This window comes from Gorilla gorilla, chromosome 19, assembly GCF_029281585.2.
Source record: "Gorilla gorilla gorilla isolate KB3781 chromosome 19, NHGRI_mGorGor1-v2.1_pri, whole genome shotgun sequence".
Taxonomy (NCBI): domain Eukaryota; kingdom Metazoa; phylum Chordata; class Mammalia; order Primates; family Hominidae; genus Gorilla; species Gorilla gorilla.
In genome coordinates this window covers 73004873-73024775 of record NC_073243.2, presented here as the reverse complement: position 1 = coordinate 73024775, position 19903 = coordinate 73004873, and the positions used below count along the sequence as shown (strand labels likewise).

At 39.6% G+C, this 19903-nt stretch overlaps 1 protein-coding gene across 4 annotated transcripts in view; it reads left to right on the top strand.

Moving 5' to 3' along the window:
- OSMR (oncostatin M receptor) overlaps positions 1 to 19903 on the top strand; it is an 87975-nt gene that overhangs the window by 32873 nt on the left and 35199 nt on the right. For all 4 annotated transcript variants that reach the window (XM_055367927.2, XM_055367926.2, XM_004058929.4 and 1 more), the window contains exons 4-7: positions 936 to 1107; positions 3253 to 3537; positions 4783 to 4918; positions 5469 to 5620. In XM_055367927.2, coding sequence (XP_055223902.1) covers positions 936 to 1107; positions 3253 to 3537; positions 4783 to 4918; positions 5469 to 5620 — 745 coding nt within the window. The remainder of the gene's footprint in view (positions 1 to 935; positions 1108 to 3252; positions 3538 to 4782; positions 4919 to 5468; positions 5621 to 19903) is intronic.

Below are 19903 nucleotides of genomic sequence, written 5' to 3'. Positions count from 1 at the left end.
CAAAGACATTGCCTGAGCAAAGACAGGTCTGAAAGCATAAGGCATGGCCAGAAGTGTGGGGGAGGCGCTGTGTTTGGAGAGATGATTCCTGCAAGGGACTGGTGGGTTGGAGCCAGATTATAGAAGGCCTTGCATGACAGAGCAAGGTGTGAAGGGGCCTTCGAAGCCTGTGGAGTTAGAGAATGGAAACGCCAGCATCTCAGGAAGATGAAGGCTAAAGGCTGTGTCAAAAGCCCAAATTACAGCTCAACTTAAACAAGCTTCCTAGAAAACAGTGTAAGACATTTTGTATCATTGACAGCTTCAGGGCCTAAGAGTCTGACAGATGGAGCCCAAGAGATGGCGTGTGGCCATGTGGCTACTGTATCTGAAAGGACAAGAGACAGAAAACCAGGGGAGACTCAGAGAGCCATCTGTCAACTTCCGAGAGAAAATGGAACTTCTGGTGTGCCATGAAAGACTGCTTTCTTGACTAAGATTTGACCATCCTAATCCAAACCTTGCTAAAGATGAATATTTTTAAAAAACAAACAATTGGTTTTTTTTTTTTAAAGGATGACTGTGTTAATTCTCTACTTTTCAAGAACTTTCTTAGCAGATTCTCTGGGACTGGCACAGTGAGCACCTTCTGTCTCTCATCTGTTCCCCCAAGACCTGAGTAGCTTCTGTTTTCTCTCCCGCTTATTCCACATGAGTCCCCTGGAATTGGAAGACCATAGGGATTGGAAGCTGAGTTTTCAAAAGGCAGGAGGTCATAGCTGTCTCCCATGCGAGGCATCAGAACATGGGGAATTGACTGGCAGAAGTGGACTTCACTGGCACATATCGTGGACCTGCGATGGGGTCTTAGGTTTGTGCTTTGGGATAAGTCAAGTCAAGCTATTTTATAGGACAAGATGGCTATGTGTTTCCAATTGTTTTCTCTTTGCTTTTAGGGGAATTACAGCACCACTGTGAAGTGGAACCAGGTTCTGCATTGGAGCTGGGAATCTGAGCTCCCTTTGGAATGTGCCACACACTTTGTAAGAATAAAGAGTGTGGTGGACGATGCCAAGTTCCCTGAGCCAAATTTCTGGAGCAACTGGAGTTCCTGGGAGGAAGTCAGTGGTAAGAAGTGAGGTGGTTACAAGAGTGAAAAGGGTTAATATATTTTTTAATGAGGAGCAATAGTCAAATAGTGGAAATCTCCTTTGAGGAACCCTGGGTAGACACTGACATTATTTTCCTTTGGCTTCTATGGGAACTAAAAAACACAGGTGTGAAACTTGGCACTGGAAGATATAGTCTGAAGTCTTGCTCCTGAACTTACTCATTGAGATAGTTGTGCAGATTCAGGCAATTTTGTATTTGTTTTCAAAATGTGTAAAGTTTGTGTATTATAAATGCTAAGTGAACAAAGCAAGACATAAATTGTACATATGTATTTATTTGAGCAACACAAAATGTGTATGCGTCTAGAGTAGAGGTTGGGAACATTTTTCTGTGAAGGGCCAGATAAGAGATAGTATAAGCTTTTCAGAGCATACAGTCGCTGTTGTGACTATTCAACTCTGCTACTGTAGTGTGAGAGCAGCCATAGATAGTGTGTAAACCAATGAGACAGCTTTGTTGATAGAAATTTATTTACAGAAACAGGGCCAGGCATGGTGGCTCACGCCTGTAATCCCAGCACTTTGGTAGGCCAAGGCGGGTGGATCACTTGAGGTCAGGAGTTCAAGACCAGCCTGGGAAACATGGTGAAATCCTGTCTCTACTAAAAATATAAAAATTAGCTGGGCATGGGGACGGGTGCCTTTAGTCCCAGCTATTCTGGAGGCTGAGGCAGGAGAATCGCTCGAACCCAGCAGGCAGAGGTTGCAGTGAGCCTAGATTATACCACTGTACTCCAGCCTGGGCCACAGGGCGAGATTCTGTCTCTCACACACACGCCAAAAAACAACAGATGGTGGACTCAACTTGTAGCGCCCCCGAATCTAGACGGCGGGGTGGGGGGAAGGGGGGTGGAATATGGAAAAATGAAAGTGGTGTGTTATTTGAAAAATGAGATTATGGATAAATATATTTTAAATATTCTTTAATACTGATAATTTAATTTTGTTGTAATTAAAATTTAGAGTGCGTTTTGTCAGTTTCTTTTGCTCATGTTAAACTAATAATACTGAGATAATAATAATTGAATTAAATCTATGACCTAGTCACTTTTTAAAGTACTATACATATTTAGTTCTCATATCGGTCCTATAAAAGGACTTCTTATCCTCGCTTCACAGATAAGGAAACTGAGGCACTGAGAGGTTAAAGAAGCCATGCAAGGTCACCACGCCACTAAGTGCTGGAGCTGGAACTCCAACCCAGACAGTCTGGCTCCAGAGGTCATGTGCTTAACCGTTACATCCTACTATGGAAAGAAGGACACATACACAGGGAAAGAAAAGATATTAAAAAGATAGTTAAGAGTTTGGGTGTGGTGGCTCACATCTGTAATTCTAGTACTTTGGGAGGCTGAGGTGGGCGGATTGCCTGAGCTCAGCAGTTTGAGACCAGCCTGCACAATATGGCGAAGCCCCAGCTCTACTAAAAATACAAAAAATCAGCCGGGTGTGGTGGCACATGCCTGTAGTCCCAGCTTCTCAGGAGGCTGAGGCACAAGAATCGCTTGAAGGTTGGATTTTTTAAAAACTTTAAAAAATGAACGTTTTAAAGACCCCTCACACTTGAGGGACTGGCATTTCTGAGAAGGTAGGAAGAGATATGATCTCCAGTACAATGAAGAGATTATGAGGGATTTTGGAGCTGCATAGACCTTGCCAGTCTGAATGTGGCTTTGCCACTTTCTAACTGAGCAAACTTTGGCTAAGTCTTACCTCATCCGTTGTTGTCAGGTACTAAGAACGACATGAGATAATGTGCATAAACACTTAACATGGCCTTCAGCAGGGCTGGGACTTGATAGAAAGCAGTTACAATAACCCAGCCATAGCAATCATGCAATTATCAGAGTGGTAATAGTAATGTGCTGTCTGTGGCAGTAAGAGCAACAGCAGTGGTATCAGTGTAACAATAGGAGCAGTGGTGGAAAGGATTGTCTTGCATGCACCAGAGGGTAGAGGTTTGGCAGAGAAATTTAGGTTGCTAATTTCTCCAGGAGGTAGAAAAAGCTAAAGTTATCTGCTGAAGGCAAATGGATAACTTGTTTTAAGAGGCTTGAATTTTGAGTGCGATTCTAACTTGGCTATTTTTTTTTTCTTGCAGTACAAGATTCTTTTGGACCGGGTATATTGTTCGTTTTCCCTAAAGATAAGCTGGTGGAAGAAGGCTCCAATGTTACCATTTGTTACGTTTCTAGGAACATTCAAAATAATGTATCCTGTTATTTGGAAGGGAAACAGATTCATGGAGAACAACTTGATCCACATGTAACTGCATTCAACTTGAATAGTGTGCCTTTCATTAGGAATAAAGGGACAAATATCTATTGTGAGGCAAGTCAAGGAAATGTCAGTGAAGACATAAAAGGCATCGTTCTTTTTGTCTCAAGTAAGTGTGCAAATTCTCTGTGGCCCTTTCTTCTCATTTCCTGAGGAATAGATTAAATCTCCTTTACTAGAAGACAAGTAAACATTTCTACCCATGATCTTGATTTTCTTTTGTTTCCCAAGTTTTCTAGGAGAGGCTCTGAAGTCGATGTCCTTTAGTAATATTTCCAGGATTTCCTGTTGTTTTCTTGTCCTTACTGAGAGTTGTATTCCTAGAAATCAATAGTATTAAAGAAGACACAGTTGAGGTCATGACCTGGACCACTGGGAAAATACCCTTTTTTGCCCAGCCATGCTGGAATTACTTCAGGATCATGGAGGGAGGGTAGGAGCTACAGATTGGACAACCACGGAGTCAGCCAGGATTGTGGCCTAGGAGACCTGGGTTTGAATCTTTTTTCCCTGGCTGGGTGTGTCATCTTGCCAAGTTTCCTAGCCTCTCTGAGCCAGTTTCCTCCTTTGTAAAATGGGGACAGTGATGGTGATTGTGAGGATTAATGAATGTGGGTAGTGCCTGGCCCCAGTAATAGCTGCGTGCAGTAGGAGATCAGCAAATGGAGGCCATTACTGTTCTTAACTGTGCAGTAAATTGGTTCCATCGGATACATTAGTGGAGTGGGAACATTTTGATTTTTATATAGATCTGTGTGTGCACAACTAGTGGCCTCCTGTATTTTGTTTTGAGCATCTCCTTCCCCTGCACAGTAGGGAACATCTCCCTCCCTGCCTCCCTTGCCAAAGTCAGTCTCCAGTCTCCTGGATGCCTGATTCATCTGTGTCCCCTTAGCATGACCACTAAGGGCAGCAGTAACTCTGGGGATTCGGAGGTGCTTTGCCATCCCCTGAACACTCAGCTCCTGCCTGTTGAATTTAGCAGGTGTACAAATCTGACTGATTCCTTGCATCCCCGAAGCATTCTGTGAGCCACAGCACCCGAAATGAAACATTGGCAGGCACCGGGGATACAACCCTTGTCAAATGGACATAGCGTCAGCCACTTGCATAACATGGACCATCCATGCCCATGACATCTCAGAAAATCACAAGGGCAGGAAGGAGAAGGGGCCAAGATGAGGTGACCCCTGAAAAGTGACTTTTGGAGGCTGTTGATAGGTAGCCTTCCACCTCAGTGACCCCTTCCTTGTTCAGAGTAACTCTGTGGCTTCAGACTCTAAACAGAGCTTTCCATTTGGCTTATCTTCCAATAAAAAGATTTAACTAGGTCTGTTCTCCTTTGTATGGACAGAAGTACTTGAGGAGCCCAAGGACTTTTCTTGTGAAGCCGAGGACTTCAAGACTTTGCACTGTACTTGGGATCCTGGGACGGACACTGCCTTGGGGTGGTCTAAACAACCTTCCCAAAGCTACACTTTATTTGAATCGTAAGTTGGCTCTGGTTACATTATTGACAAGTTCTTCCTTGTTTGAGGTGCTTGTGACAACATGGCAAAAATCTACACTTAGATGTTGCAGGAAATTTGAACAAATATTTCAGAACCACCTGCCAAGGTCAAGAGGAAACCTTTAAGTGGTGACAAGTGTCTAATACTTTCTACCTGAGGTTTTTAAAAAAGGAACATTTAGCATAGCATGGTAAGAAAGACAGTTAATGTATACCTTGACGTGAAAATAGTCCTGTCTGATAATCTGGGTTTACCCAATTTCTGACTTTTTAGGAATATTCCAAGTAAATTAAGGGATGTTCTTGCCACCCATGGGGAGTCAGTGATTCATGTTAAGACATTTCAGCACATATGTCAAATTTGTAGAAACAATATTTTCGTTATTGGTATTTGTTGGTGATGGATCAATGCCATTATGGGGAACATAGTTTGACAGTCACTGAGTATGCCCTGAGGGATAAGGGATACATTTGCTTTGACAAAAGTAAAAACCTCGTAATGGTTGTGTTATTTTGTTTTGTTTTTAAAGATTTTCTGGGGAAAAGAAACTTTGTACACACAAAAACTGGTGTAATTGGCAAATAACTCAAGACTCACAAGAAACCTATAACTTCACACTCATAGCTGAAAATTACTTAAGGAAGAGAAGTGTCAATATCCTTTTTAACCTGACTCATCGAGGTGAGACTAGAGTTGTCACAGCCCACCGTGGCCACTAACGTGTCTTTGTTTGACAGACTGTGTGATCAAGTAAATGTGCTGTAGATCTTTGCCTCATTCACAGCAGAGGTGAGAGTTAGAATTTATACCTATTGTTCATGCCACGTTTCTCCTCATGGATGCACGCATCCCCTATTATTTGTTTCTTTTAATAATGTCACGAGCACCAATGAGCTTACTACCCAACTTCAAAACTAGGACTCCAACAATAACTTCTGTCATATCTCATCCTGTAACACCCCCACCTTCGCTCCTTCCGCCAAGATAATTATCACTTTAAATTGTGTGCGTGTGTATTCTCATTTCTTATGTGATGGTAAAAATGCCTTTATTTTGTTTGGTTTTAATGCATAGAAAGGACATCAAGCTGTATGTAATAATTCAGTAATTATGTTTATATAATATTAAATTGCTAATATTTGCCCATATTGTTTAGTGTTGCTGTAGTCCATTCACTTTTACTGCTGTGTAGTATTTCATTGTGTAAATATTAAATATTTTATTCATGCATCTCCTTTGATGGATTTGCAGGTTGTATCAAGGTTTTTGCTCTTGGGTGCATGTTAATATGAACATTTTTATACATGTGTCCAGTACACATCTACAATTGTTTTTCTTGCATATATACTTAAGAGTTGGATCAGATGTAGAATATGTTCAACTTATAGGATAAGGTCAAGTTGTTTTTCAAAGGAGTGATACCAATTATACTCCCACCCTATAGATTCATATATTCTTACCAAGTTGGTATTGGCACATTTTTTTATTATTGCCAATTAAATGGCTATAAAATGGTATTTCATGATAGTCTTGAGATTGAATCTCATGAGTATTTTGGCCACATCTGTTTTCGCTTTTATGGAAAGCTTATGCAATTTGCACATTTTTTGTTGGTAAGAATATTCATATATTCTTGATACTGATTTGTTGTTCATTTCTTTACTACTAATATCTTCTCCCAATTTGTAACTCACTTTCTTTTATATGTCTATTGATTAACAAAAGCTTATCATTTTTAAAGCAGATAATTTTATAAAAATATTTTAAAGATATCATTTCCTACCCCAAGATCAGAAGGACAGTCACCTGTAAGTTTTTAGTAAGAAGTTTAAAGGTTTTTAAGAAGACAAATTCCAAATCCATCTGGGATTGATTTTTTTATATTAAGTGAGATAGGGTTATGACACTGAATTTTTCTGTTTGGTAACCATTTTTCCATATCTGTTTATCAAATAACTCTTCCCTCGCTATGATCTGACATGCCACCTCTTTCACTATTATGAAAGTGTAAGAGAGTTCTGGATTCTTAATTCCACTGGTTGGTCTGTTTATTCCTGCACTAGTATTACACTAACTTTTAAAGTTTCAGGTGAGTCTTGACATCGGGTAGGATAAGTCTCTCACCCTATTCTTTTTCAGAAATATCCTCACTATTCTTGGTGCCATACTCTTTTATGTAAAACTGATAATTAATTTACCAAATTCTATGAAAACCCCTCCTGGGCTTTTCACGGGATTTGCACTTAATCTATAAATGCAACTTGGAGAGATCAAAATCTCTGTGTTACTAAATCTTCCTGTGCGTGGACATAGTATATTTTTATATTTCTTTAGGCCTCTGTTAAAATCATTTCATAAAGTTTTAAATTTTTCCCTTGTATACTTCTTGCATATTTTTTGTACTACTGATACGGCTCCAATGACTGGAGGAACATCAGGGTTCTTCGTTTCGCGCCGGTTTGGATAAAACGACACAGACACACGTGGAGTGGTTTTAAGGAGTGAAAAGTTTAGTAGGCAAGAAAGAAGGAAGGAAGAAGGAAACAGCTCCTCCATGCAGAGACAGACGGAGGAGGGATTTGAACAAAGAGAAAACCCCATGTGCAGCAGAATAGTGGCTGCTTATAAGAGGAAGCTGGAGGAGTTGGTTTCTGATTTGCATAGGGCTGAGGGGATTGGTTTGACCAGGCATGTCATTCACATAGCCCAGGGAAAAACTGGCCCTCCTGCCCTAGCCTTTTAATATGCAAATGCAGGGCACCTTGATGTTCTACACACGTGGGGATATGTGGGGGCTGCCATGTTGCTAGGCACATGTTGGGGCAAGGAAGAAGACGGCCCGAATTGCCATGTTTGGGTGGACCCAGTTTGTTTCTAATGGCCAGCATTTGCACATTGAAGCTTGGGTGGGGTGGCGGGGCTGGGGTCGAGGGAGAGGTTCTAAGAGCCAGGGCCTTTCTGCAAGACAGGAAACATTTCTGGAGCTGCTTTAAAAGAAACAAAAACTTCCCAAGGACCCCTTTTAACTCCTGTAACACTATAGGCACTTAAAAATTTCCTGAAAACAGTTAAAATCATTGTTAGCATATATCCTTCCCTCTTTTCTTTCTCCATTTTGAAATTTTTAAATTTTAACTCCTCATTTAAAAATAATTGTACTATATCATCATTGTCAGAGCACATAGATATTACCTGTTACATCATCTCCCTTTTAAATCTTGCTGCATCTCTTAAGTCCACAAGTATATATGTTTAATGTTCACCATTAGAGCTTATGCAAATATTTCTCTGGTCATTGTGATTATCTGAAATTTCTTCCCTAGTACCTTCTTCAGAAAGTGTTTATGGGAACAACAGTCCCCTGAATTTTTGAATGTCAATGGAAGTTTTACTCTGGTCGTTGTATTTAATGGTCAGTTTGAATAGATATAAAATTTTTAGCTTATATTTTCTTCCTTGAGTATCGTGAATTTTATTGTTGCATTTTTTTTTTCTGACATACAGCAAGGCTGATGAAAAGCCTAGTAGTAATGGTAATCTATTTTTTTCCCCATTAGAAGTCACTTGGTTTTTTTGCCTAGATGCCCAGAGGATTTTTTTCTTTTTCTTTAAAACCTTTGTCTTGGTGTTGGCTATTCTAGGTTGATGTGTTCAGTAATATGGTACATTCTTTCAATATGTAGTATCAAATTTTTTTTTAATTCAGGAAGTTTTTTGAATCATAGTTTTTGGTATTTGTTTGGCCGCCTTCCCTTGGTGTTCTTTTTCAGGAATTCCTGCTAACTCTAGATTGAATCTTTTTTCTGATCTTTAATATTTGTCACTTTCTCTTGAATTACTTTTATCCCTTCATTTATTTTATTTTAAACAATTTTTTCTCCCTTTACCTCCTATTTGCTTAAGAAATTATCTGTTGTGTTTTTTTTGCTCTGGTAACTACTTCCAGTTTAACGTCTTCAATTTTGAATTTATTTTTTGTTTTATATCTATTTCTTTCCTGAGCTCTGTTACCTCATCCATGATGTTTGCTAAATCTGATTTATATTGTTCTCTAATATCTTTTATCACTTTTACAATGTCTTTTAGTCTATTTTGAAGTAATTGTCTTATCATCATATTCATTTCTGCTGTATCTGTGGTTGTATCTTCTTTTCCATTCACAATATTATCTATATGTGCCTTTGCTCTTATTATTTGGTAATCTTGCTAGAAGTTTAACTACTTTGATTTCTTTTTGAAAAGAAACCAATTTTGCTTTGAAAATTAATTCTTTTTATTGTGTTTTGTTGTTGTTGAATTTCCACTGTAATTTTTGTTACCTGTTTTCTTCTACTTTCTTGGATTTTTTTCTGTTGTTCCTTTTACTTTCATAAGTTGGATATTAGTTAACAAATAAAATATTTAAAGCTACACATTTCCATTGAAATGCCAGTTTTATGGCATCCACAACAGTCCAATAAGTTTTAACTTAACATTGCAGTGCTTTCGTTATAACAAACTATATATGATACCATGTCTAATCCATGAATTAATTTGTGTTTCAAATTTTCTAAAATGAAATTTTATTTTTTTGTTATTAATTTTTAACAAAAATTCACTGTGGTCGTAGAAGGTGTCTATGTGATACGTGTTCATTGAAATTGTTGAGGTTTGTTTTATGGGCTTGTACCTTGCTGAAAGTGTGGTCTATGGACCAGAAGCATCAGTATCACGTAGGAGCTTTGTAGAAGTGCAGAATCGCAGGCCCTGCCTCAGTCCTACTGAACCTGGCAAATATACTGAACCTGAATCTGTATTTTAACAAGGTCATCATGCATGGCAGACAAAGCAAAATTTTTATGCCAGGCAGAGATAACTTATATTATTGCTCTGAACTCAAGATTTTGACTCGTTTAATCTGAGAGCCTAAATTTTTATAAACATTTATCTAGTTCTTTTCTTTTTAGATTGTCAGTCTTTTAATTAGCTATTATATCACCCTAAGCAACTGCTAGCAAGGCAAACCTAATTTTACATTTCTGAAAGGATGACTTTTAGGTGTACAAGGCTAGGTTGTTGGTTGCTACAGAGCTGTTGTAATTTGAAAGCCCCCTTTTTTTTTGTTTTTTCTTATCTTGGCTGAAATGCCTTAAGAAAAACTTCTAATTGACTTTTGAAATTAGCAACAGTAGAATATCTTAATTCAAGTGAAAAAGTCAATAGATTCAGAGTAAGCAGAGAAGAAGAAGAAAAGAAAAAAGAGATAAAGAAGTTGGGAGCCTCTATATACCAGCATTTAAAAAAATTCTATAGTTGTAGTTTCTTAATTTGGTACCGAGAAAAACAAGCCTGGGGACATTGAATGATTCTTAAGATGACTATTGACTGAAAACTGCACAAGGAAAAGCCATGTAGCCAGCCAGAATACTTGGCATGCCCGAATACTGGGGAATCCCATTCTATTTGCTATTAATCTCTCCAGACCAAATAAATCCTATAAATCCTGTCAGGGAATGACAGGGGTTTAGACCAGTGTTTTAGATGGTGATTAGCCACCTTAGTGGATTTTAATTGGCCATCGCGTGGCCACTATTTACAATATTTTTGTTCTCAGAAGACATTGAAAAGCAAGCAAGAGAAAAAGAGCCAAATTATTTACAGATGCACATAACCAAATCAAATGAAACCAAGATCAGAGTACTTGCAAAAATTTTAACTTAGATGTGCAGAGCAAACAGAATATTAAATCAGGTGTGCAGACCAAACAGTACTCTGATTTTGTAGAAATCAGGAAGGAGGCAAGGTCCTCCCAGGAAGGATGCAAGGTCCTTTCTTAAGATGGCTTTGTTTCTAGTTCAAGAGGACTGACTAGAAGCAGCTAGTGTGCACTGCTCTCACAGAGAGGAAACAAAATGGTCTATAAATACTAGCTCTTTAAGTGGATTGTCTAAGACCTCACATCAGGATTTACAAAGGAGGCAGCAGGCCCCATGGAGAACAGAGATGAGCAAAGCCCAGGCAGCTCCTACTGGGACTGGTGTGGAGCCAGGGGAGGCTCCCTAATGTGGGGAAAGGGTGAACAAGTGAGAGTTTTGGGGGAATCCACACTTACCGTGGACCTTTGTAATCCTGGGCACATGAGAACCCACCTGCCCCTGCCCCAGGCCTCTGGACTAACAGAGAGCTGCCTGGAGTCTTTAGAGAGGTACCACTCAAGCCCACATGGAGCTCCACAGGCCTTGGATCCCTGAGCAACCTGGTGCTAGCTGCTGTAGCCCCAATAGCGGCCATTGCCACAGTGCGGAGGAGTGGCCAGACTGCCCCACTGCTCCTCACTAAGACTCATTGGTTTGGGCTTCTAGTGCAGCAACCGCACCCCTGCCTGAACACTATGGCCAGTGTGGCTCTGTGTTCCTCCAGGAAGCACCCAGACTGCAGATCACATGATCCCCCACCCCTGCCGCCCTTCTCCGGGCAAGGCTCATGGCTTGGGCTCCAGCACAATAGCCACACCCTCATCTGAACACTGTGGGCAGTCATGGCTCTGAGTTCCTCTGGGGCAAAACTCCCAGAGGTAGTAAGGTGTGGCACCCTTGCGTGCCCCCAAAAGTGAAGTCCAGCATCGGTTGGATGGGAGGAAGCAGGAGCATGTCACGCACCCCACAGCTGTGTGTCTTCATTGCTTCAGCTGAGAAATCCTGCCCTCCCCAGTGAAGGGCCCACAGCCTAACCTCCCTGCCACTACCTGGACATGTCAGCTGTGGCCCAGAGCCCTTCTGAAAACCCAGCCCCCAGTGGCCTGGGATATTCCCTTGGGCTCCCACCATCTAAGTGTTCTGCCTGCCCCTGCCTGAGAGTTAGTTTGGCTGGAGACCTGGTGGCCAGCCTGCCCCACCCCATCATAGACAGCACCTGAACTCCAACCCCAGTCTAGCCCCTTCAGAACTCATACGTGTTGTCCTGCGGGTCATCTAGCGGCCTGGGAACTGTGGAAATACCTATCTCACTGCAACCACTTCCCCTAAGGCCTGAGATTAGGCTGACTCAACTAGCCAACACCACCGTAACCAACATCCACTCACGTGGGCCCAAAGGTGGAGTCCCCCCATACAAGAAGTAGCAGTACTGCCACATCGGAGAACAGACAAGCCATAAAGCTATCTGTATTGGGTTGAGTCATGAGATTATGCTGTGAAACCACTCCCACAGAGTCACAAAACAGACATTTCCCATGGCTTTCAACCACATTGTGGACTGCAGATAGACTACAAGGTACACCTGAACTAGGAGTCACAAGTCCTAGAACAGGGGAGTGATAGGGAAACAACTCAAGTTCCTGCCTATCTAGGATGGGGAGCTGGTGACGCCACCTTACCCCCTACCCCTACAGAGACCTAAGTGCACTTACAGGAGCTTCTTCTAGCCACCCTTGCTAGGGCTAGTGCTTGTGCTCACCATTGGGGTATTTGTGGGCAAGCCAGGGGCTCCAGCTCTGCCCACATTTGTCACCCTACCTCTGCAGAATAGGAACCCCAGAGTACTGGGCACTCTACTGTCCAGGGCTTCACCTGAAAAAACAGAGCACTTCACAGTAAACACAGACAGGATACTTAACTGCCTACTTGTGTAGCAGCTGGCTCTTACCCGCAAGTGCCATCTACTGGCCTATAGGCCAAGCCATGCAGCCCCAAATGAAACCTGCTGACAGAAGTAGCTAGGGCTATAGGTGCAAAGCCAAAAGACCTTACCCCCTCCAGATGAGAAGGAAAAAGCATAAGAATTCTGGCATCATGAAAATCGAAATGTTGTGACAACATCAAAGGATCACTCTAGCTCCTGAACCCAAATGGAAACTCAGAAATGACAGATAAAGAATTTAAGGCATCAATTGTAAGGAGGCTCGAAGAGATCCAAGACAAAGTTGAAAATCAACGTGAAGAAACTTCTAAGTCAGTCCAGGAAATGAAAAAAGAGATAAACATCTTGAAAAGAAATCAATTAGAACTACTGGGACTGAAAAACTCACTTAAGGAATTTCAAAATACAATTTAAAGCTTTATTAATAGACTGGATGAAGCAGAAGAAAGAATTTCAGAGCTTCAAGAATGATTTTTTCAAACTAACCTAGTCAGACAAAAATAAAGATAATTTTAAAAAATGAACAAAGTCTTTACGAAATATGGCATTATGTAAAGCCACTAAACATACAAAGTGTTGGCATTCTTGAGAGAGCAGGAGAAAAAGTAATCAATCTGGGAAACAAATTTGAGGGAATAATAGAATAAAACCTCTGTAATCTTGCTAGAGAGATAGACACCCAGATACAAGAAATCCAGAGAACACCTGCTAGATTCTACACAAAATGAACATCACTAGGGCATATAGGCACCAGATTGTTTAAGGCCAGCACTAAAGAAAAAATCTTAAATGCAACTAGAGAAAAAGGTCAGATCACATACAAAGGGACCCCCATCAGGCTAACAGTGGACTTCTCAGCAGAAACCTTACAAGCCAGAAGAGATTGGGGGTCTATTTTCAGCATTCTCAAAGGAAAGACATTCCAACCAAGAATTTCATATCCTGCCAAATTGAGCTTCATATATGAAGGTAAAATAAAATATTTTTTCAGATAAGCAATTGCTAAGGGAATTTGTTACCATTAGACCAACCTTACAAGAAATCTTTAAGGAAGTTCCAAATGTGGAAACAAAAGAACAATACCTGTTACCACAAAATCACACTTAAGTACCTAGCCCGTAGACCCTATAAAGGAACCGCAGAATAGAAACTACAGCCAGCTAACAACTTCACGATAGGATCAAAACCTCCTATATCAATATAAATCTGGAATGTAAACAGTCTTAACACCCCCACTTAAAAGGCACAGTGAATTAAATTAATTATTGAATGAAAAAGAAAAAAAAAAACAAGACCAATCTGTCTGCTATCTTCAAGAGACCCATCTTACATGTAATGACATCTATAGGCTCAAAGTAAAGGGTTGGAGAAAGATCTGTCATAAAAATGGAAAACCAAAAAGAGCAAAAAGATATTCTTATATCAGGTAAAACAGACTTTAAACCAACAACAGTTAAAAAAGACCAAAAAAAGGCACTACATAATGATAAAGGGCTCAATTCAATAAGAAGACTTACTGATTCTAAATATACCAACACAGAAGCACCCAGGTTCATAAAACAAGTACTTCTTATTTTATTACCTACAAAGAGACTTAGATAAGCACACAACCACAAAAAAATAGTTGAGGACTTCAACACCACACTGACAGCATGAGATCATCGAGGGAGAAAACTAACAAAGAAATTCTGGACTTACATTCAACGCTGGACAAATTGGGCTTAAAAGACATCTACAGAACAGTCCACCCATCAACCACAGAATATACATTCTTCTCATCTGCACACAGAACATACTGCAAGATTAACCAGATGCTCGGCCATAAATCAAGTCTCAATAAATGCAAAAAAATAAAAACTTTTAGGTAAACAACAAAATGAAGGAAGAAATTAAAAAATTCTTGGAAATAAACAAAAACAGAGACATAACATACCAAAATCTCTGTGGATGCAGCAAAAGCAGTGTAAAGAATAAGTTTATAGTGCTAAATGCCTGCATCAAGAAGTTAGAAAGATCTCAAATTAACAATCTAATATCACACCTAGAGAAACTAGAAAAACAAGAACAAACTGACCCCAAAGCTAGAAAAGAAAATAAATAACTAAAATTAGAGCAGAACTGAATGAAATTGAGACCCCAAAACCCATACAAAGGCTCAATGAAACCAAACACTGGTTTTTTGAAAGGATAAACAGGATTGATAGACCACTAGCTAGATTGTAGTTTTGATTTGTATTTCTCTGATGATCCATGATGTTGAGCACTTTTTCATATGCCTGTTTGCAAATTGTATTTCTTCTTTTGAGAAATGTCTATTCAGGTCTTTTGACCATTTTAAAATCAGATTATGAGATTATTTTTCCTATAGAGTTGTTTGAGCTTCTTATATATTCTGGTTACTTAATCCCTTATCAGATGGGTAGTTTGGAAAAAATGTATTCCCATTCTGTGGTTTGTCTCTTCACTTTGTTGATTGTTTCCTTTGTTGTGCAGAAGCTTTTTAACTTAATGAGATTCTATTTGTCCATTTTTGCTTTGGTTGCCTGTGTTTGTTGGGTGTTACTCAAGAAATTTTACTTGCATAAATTATTCCAATGTCTCGGAGAGTTTCCCCAATGTTTTCTTGTAGTAGTTTCATAGTTTAAGGTCTTAGATTTAAGTCTTTAACCCATTTTGATTTGATTTTTTATGTGGCTAGAAATCGGTGTCTAGTTTCATTTTTCTGCTTATGGATATCCAGTTTTCCCAGCACTATTTACTGAAGAGACTATCCTTTCCCCAGTGAATGTGTTTTGGCACCTTTGTAAAAAATAAGTTTACTATAGATGTGTGGATTTATTTGGGGTACTCTAGTCTGTTCTACTGGTCTATGTATCTGTTTCTATGCCATTACCATGCTGTTTTGGTTACTATAGCTCTATAGTATAATTTGAAGTCAGCTAATGTGATTCCTCCAGTTTAGTTCTTTTTACTTAGGATAGCTTTGGCAATTCTGGGTTTGTGGTTCCATATACATTTTAGGATTGTTTTTTCTATTTTTGTAAGGAATGTCTTTGGTATTTCGATATGGATTGCAGTAACTATGTAGATTGCTTTGAGTAGAATGAACATTTTAACAATATTGATTCTTCCAATCTATGAACATGGAATATGTTTCCTTTTTTGAGTCTTCTTCAATTTCTTTCATCAATGTTTTGTAGTTTTCATTGTAGAGATACTTCACTGCTTTGGTTAAGTTAATTCCTAGGTATTTAATTTTACTTGTTGCTATTGTAAATGGGATTACTTTCTTGATTTCTTTTTCAGATTTTTTGCTGTTGGCATATAGGAAAGCTAATGATATTTGTATATTGATTCTGTATCCTGCAACTTTACTGAATTTGTTGATCAGTTCTAATAGTTTCTTGGTGAAGTCTTTAAGTTTTAACAAATATAAGATAATATCATCTGCAGACAAGGAAAATTTGACTTCTTCCTTTCTAATTTGGATGCCCTTCCTTTCTTTATCTTGTCTGATTGCTCTAGCAAGGACTTCCAGTACTGTGTCGAATAACAGTGGTGAAAGTGGGCATCTTTGTCCTGTTCCCAATCTTAGAGGATAGGATTTCAGTTTTTCCCCATTCAGTATGATACTACCTACGGGTCTGTCATATATGAATTTTATTGTGTTGACATATGTTCCTTCTATACCCATTTTTTTTAGTGCTTTTATCATGAAAGGGATGTTGAATTTCATCAAATGCTTTTTTAGCATCAATTGAAATGATCATATGGGTTTTGTTCTTCATTTTGTTGATATGATGTAACACATTTATTGATTTGCATATGTTGAACCATCCTTGCATCCCTGGGATAAATCCCATTTGGTCATGATGAATGATCTTTTTGGTGTGTTGTTGAATTTGGTTTGGGAGTATTTTGTTGAGGATTTTTGTATCAATATTCATCAGTGATATTGGCCTGTAGTTTTCATTTTTTTATCTGTCTCTCTCTGGTTTTGGTATCAGGGTAATACTGGCCTAGTAGAATGACTTTGGACATATTCCCTCCTCCTCTGTTTTTCAGAGTAGTTTGAGTAGAATTGGTATTAGTTCTTTAAATGTTTGGTAGAGTTTAGCAGTGAAGCCACTGGGTCCCAGGCTTTTCTTTGCTGAGAAACTTTTTATTACAAGTTCAAATTTGTTACTTGTTATTGGTCTGTTCAGGTTTTGGATTTCTTCATGGTTCAATGTTGTTAGATTTATGTGTCTAGGAATTTTTCTATTTCTTCTAGATTTTCCAATTTATTGCCATATAGTTGCTCATAGTAGCCACTAATGATCCTTTGAATTTCTGCAGTATCAGTTGTAATATCTCCCTTTTTATCTTTGATTTTATTTATTTGGGTCTTCTCTCTTTTTTTCTTGGTGTGGCTAATGGTTTGTCAATTTTGTTTATCTTTTCAAAGAACCAGTTGGTCTTTTGTATTGCTTTCTTCATTTCAATTTCATTTATTTCATCTCCAATCTTTATTATTTATTCTAACTTTGGGTTTGGTTTGCTCTTGCTTTTCTAGTTCTGTATTAGGTTGTGTATTTGAAGTTTTTCTTCTGTTTTGATGTGGGCACTTATAGCTATAAACTTCCTTCTTAGTACTGCTTTTGCTGCATCTTATAGGTTTTGGTGCATTGTGTTTCTCTTATCATTTGTTTCAAGAAATTTTTCAGTTTCCTTCTTAATTTCTTGATTTGGGAGCATATCGTTTAATTTCTATGTAGTTTATAGTTTCCAAAATTCCTATTGTTATTGATTTCTGGTTTTATTCCATTATGACTAGAGAAGATGCCTGATATTATTTCAATTTTTAAAACTGTTTAAGACTTGTTTTATGACCTAACATATAATCTATTCTTGAAAGTGATTGATGTGCTGAGGAGAAGAATGTATTCTGCAGCCATTGTACAAAATATTTCTGTAAATATCTATTAGGCCCATTTGTTCTATAGTGCAGATTAAATCAGATATTTGCTTGTTGATTTTCTGTCTGGAAGACTGGTCTAATGCTGAAAATGGGGTGTTTAAGTCTTCAGCTGTTGTTGTATTAGGGTCCATCGTTCTCTATAGCTCTAATATTTCTCTATATATCTGGCTGCTCCAGTGTTGATTGTGTATATATTTATAATTGTCATATCCTCTTGCTGGATTGACCCCTTTATAATTACATAATGACCTACTTTGCATCTCCGTATAGGTTTTGTCTTGAAATCTATTTTGTCTGGCATAAGTAAAGCTACTCCTGTTTGTTTTTGGTTTCCATTGTCATAGAATATCTTTCCATCCCTTTATCTTCAGTCTATATGTGCCTTTATAGGCTAAGTGCATTTCTCATAGGCAACAGATCATTGGGTCTTTTGTTTTTAAATCCATTCAGCCACTCTATGTCTTTTGATTGGAAAGTTTAGTCCATTTACACTCAATGTTATTATTGATAAGTAAGGGCTTACTCTGGCCATTTTAAAATTTGTTTTCTAGTTGTTTTATGGTCTTCTCTTTCTTCTTTCCTTTCTTCAAGTCTTTCTTTTAGTGCAGGTGATTTTTCTCTGGTGGTATGATTTAATTTTCTGCTTTTTCCTTTCTGCATATTCGTTATACATATTTTTTAAAAAATTTGAGGTTACCATGAGGCTTGCAAATACTATCTTATAACTCATTATTTTAAGCTGATAACAACATAATACTGCTTACATAAACAAACAGGCAAAAAACTCTACCCTTTAACTTTGTCTCTCTACTTTTTAACTTTTCGTTGTTTCTATTTATATAATATCTTTTTTTTTTTTTTTTTTTTTTTTGGAGACAGAGTCTCACCTGCTCTGTTGCCCAGGCTGGAGTGCAGTGGTGCGACTTCAGCTCACTGCAACCTCCGCCTCCCAGGTTCAAGCAGTTCTCTGCCTCAGCCTCCCAAGTAGCAGGAATTTCAGGCATCTGCCACCACGCCTGGCTAAATTTTGTATTTCTAGTAGAGACAGGGTTTCACCATGTGGGCCAGGCTGGTCTCAAATTCCCAACCTTGTGATCCACCCACCTCGGCCTCTCAAAGTTGCTAGGATTACAGGTGTGAGCCACTGTGCCCGGCCTAAGGCCTAAGGACTCTTTAGTCAGCTTGTGGTGAATGCTGCCAGGCCTGGGACTCACCTTTTAGGGCAGAGGGCTCCTCTGTGTCCCAGGTCAGATCCAGAAATGCCAGCCAAGAGCCAAGGCCTGGAATCAGAGACCCCAAGAGCCCACTTGGTGCTCTACCCCTGTCTCCAAGTTAGTACCTAAGGTGCAAGACAAAATCCCCTTTACTTTTCTCAAGCAGAGGGTGTCTCTCACTGTAGGCACTGTAGTGGGTCTCACCTGAAGCCAGCACATCTCAGAGTCTCACCCAAGGCCCATGGTATACTACTTGGGTATTGCTCCTGGTTATTCAGGGCCCAAGTACTCTTTAGTCAGCAGGTTATGGGTCCTGCTTGGACTGGGTCCTTCCCTTCAAGGCAATAGGTTCTCTTCTGGCCCAGGGTGTGTCTTTAGAAATGTCATCTGAGAGATAGGGCCTGGAATGGGGTCCTCATGACTCTGACTGGTGCCCTGTCCTACTTTGGATGAGCTGGTATCCAAGATGCAAGACAAAGTCATCTTTACTCTTCCCCTTCTTCTCCTCATGCAGAAGGAAAGGGTTTCTTTTGGAGCCATGAGCTGTGCTGCCTGGGGTTGGAGCAGGGGTGGCACAAACACTCCCTTAGCCTTCCCAGCTAGTGTCTTAGTAGGTCATCTTTCCCCAAAGTCTGCTTGCTCTAAGCCCGGCTCAGCACCATGATTCACCTAGGAGTTGCAGTCCTTGTTGCCTAGACTGGCTTTCTAGTTTATTTAGGGCCTTAGAGCACTTCAGCCTACAGTGATGAGCCTCGACAGAATCACTGGGTTCCGACTGCTGGGATGGGTGATTCCTCTCTGGCTGGGGCTCATCTGAATGCTCCCTCTGTAGGCGGACATCAGCTGAGTTCAACATGGTTTTGCTTGCTTTCCCAGTGACTGGGCAGCACTGAATTCCATGCAGTCTCTCAATCACTGTGCTCTCCCTCTCCTAAGTGCACAGAGGTTCTGTCCATGACACAGGGCTGCTGCCAGGGAATGGGGGAGGGGTGGCATCAGTGATTTAAGAATATCTTTCTTCCCCTTTTCAGTGCCTCTTTCAGTGATATGATGTCAAAGCCAGGTACTGTGAGTGCCTACTTGACTTTTCAGTCTTATGAAGGTGCTTTTTTCGTATAATTTTTAATCTGGTGATCCTGCAGGTGGGACGATCGATGGAGCCTTCTCTTTAGC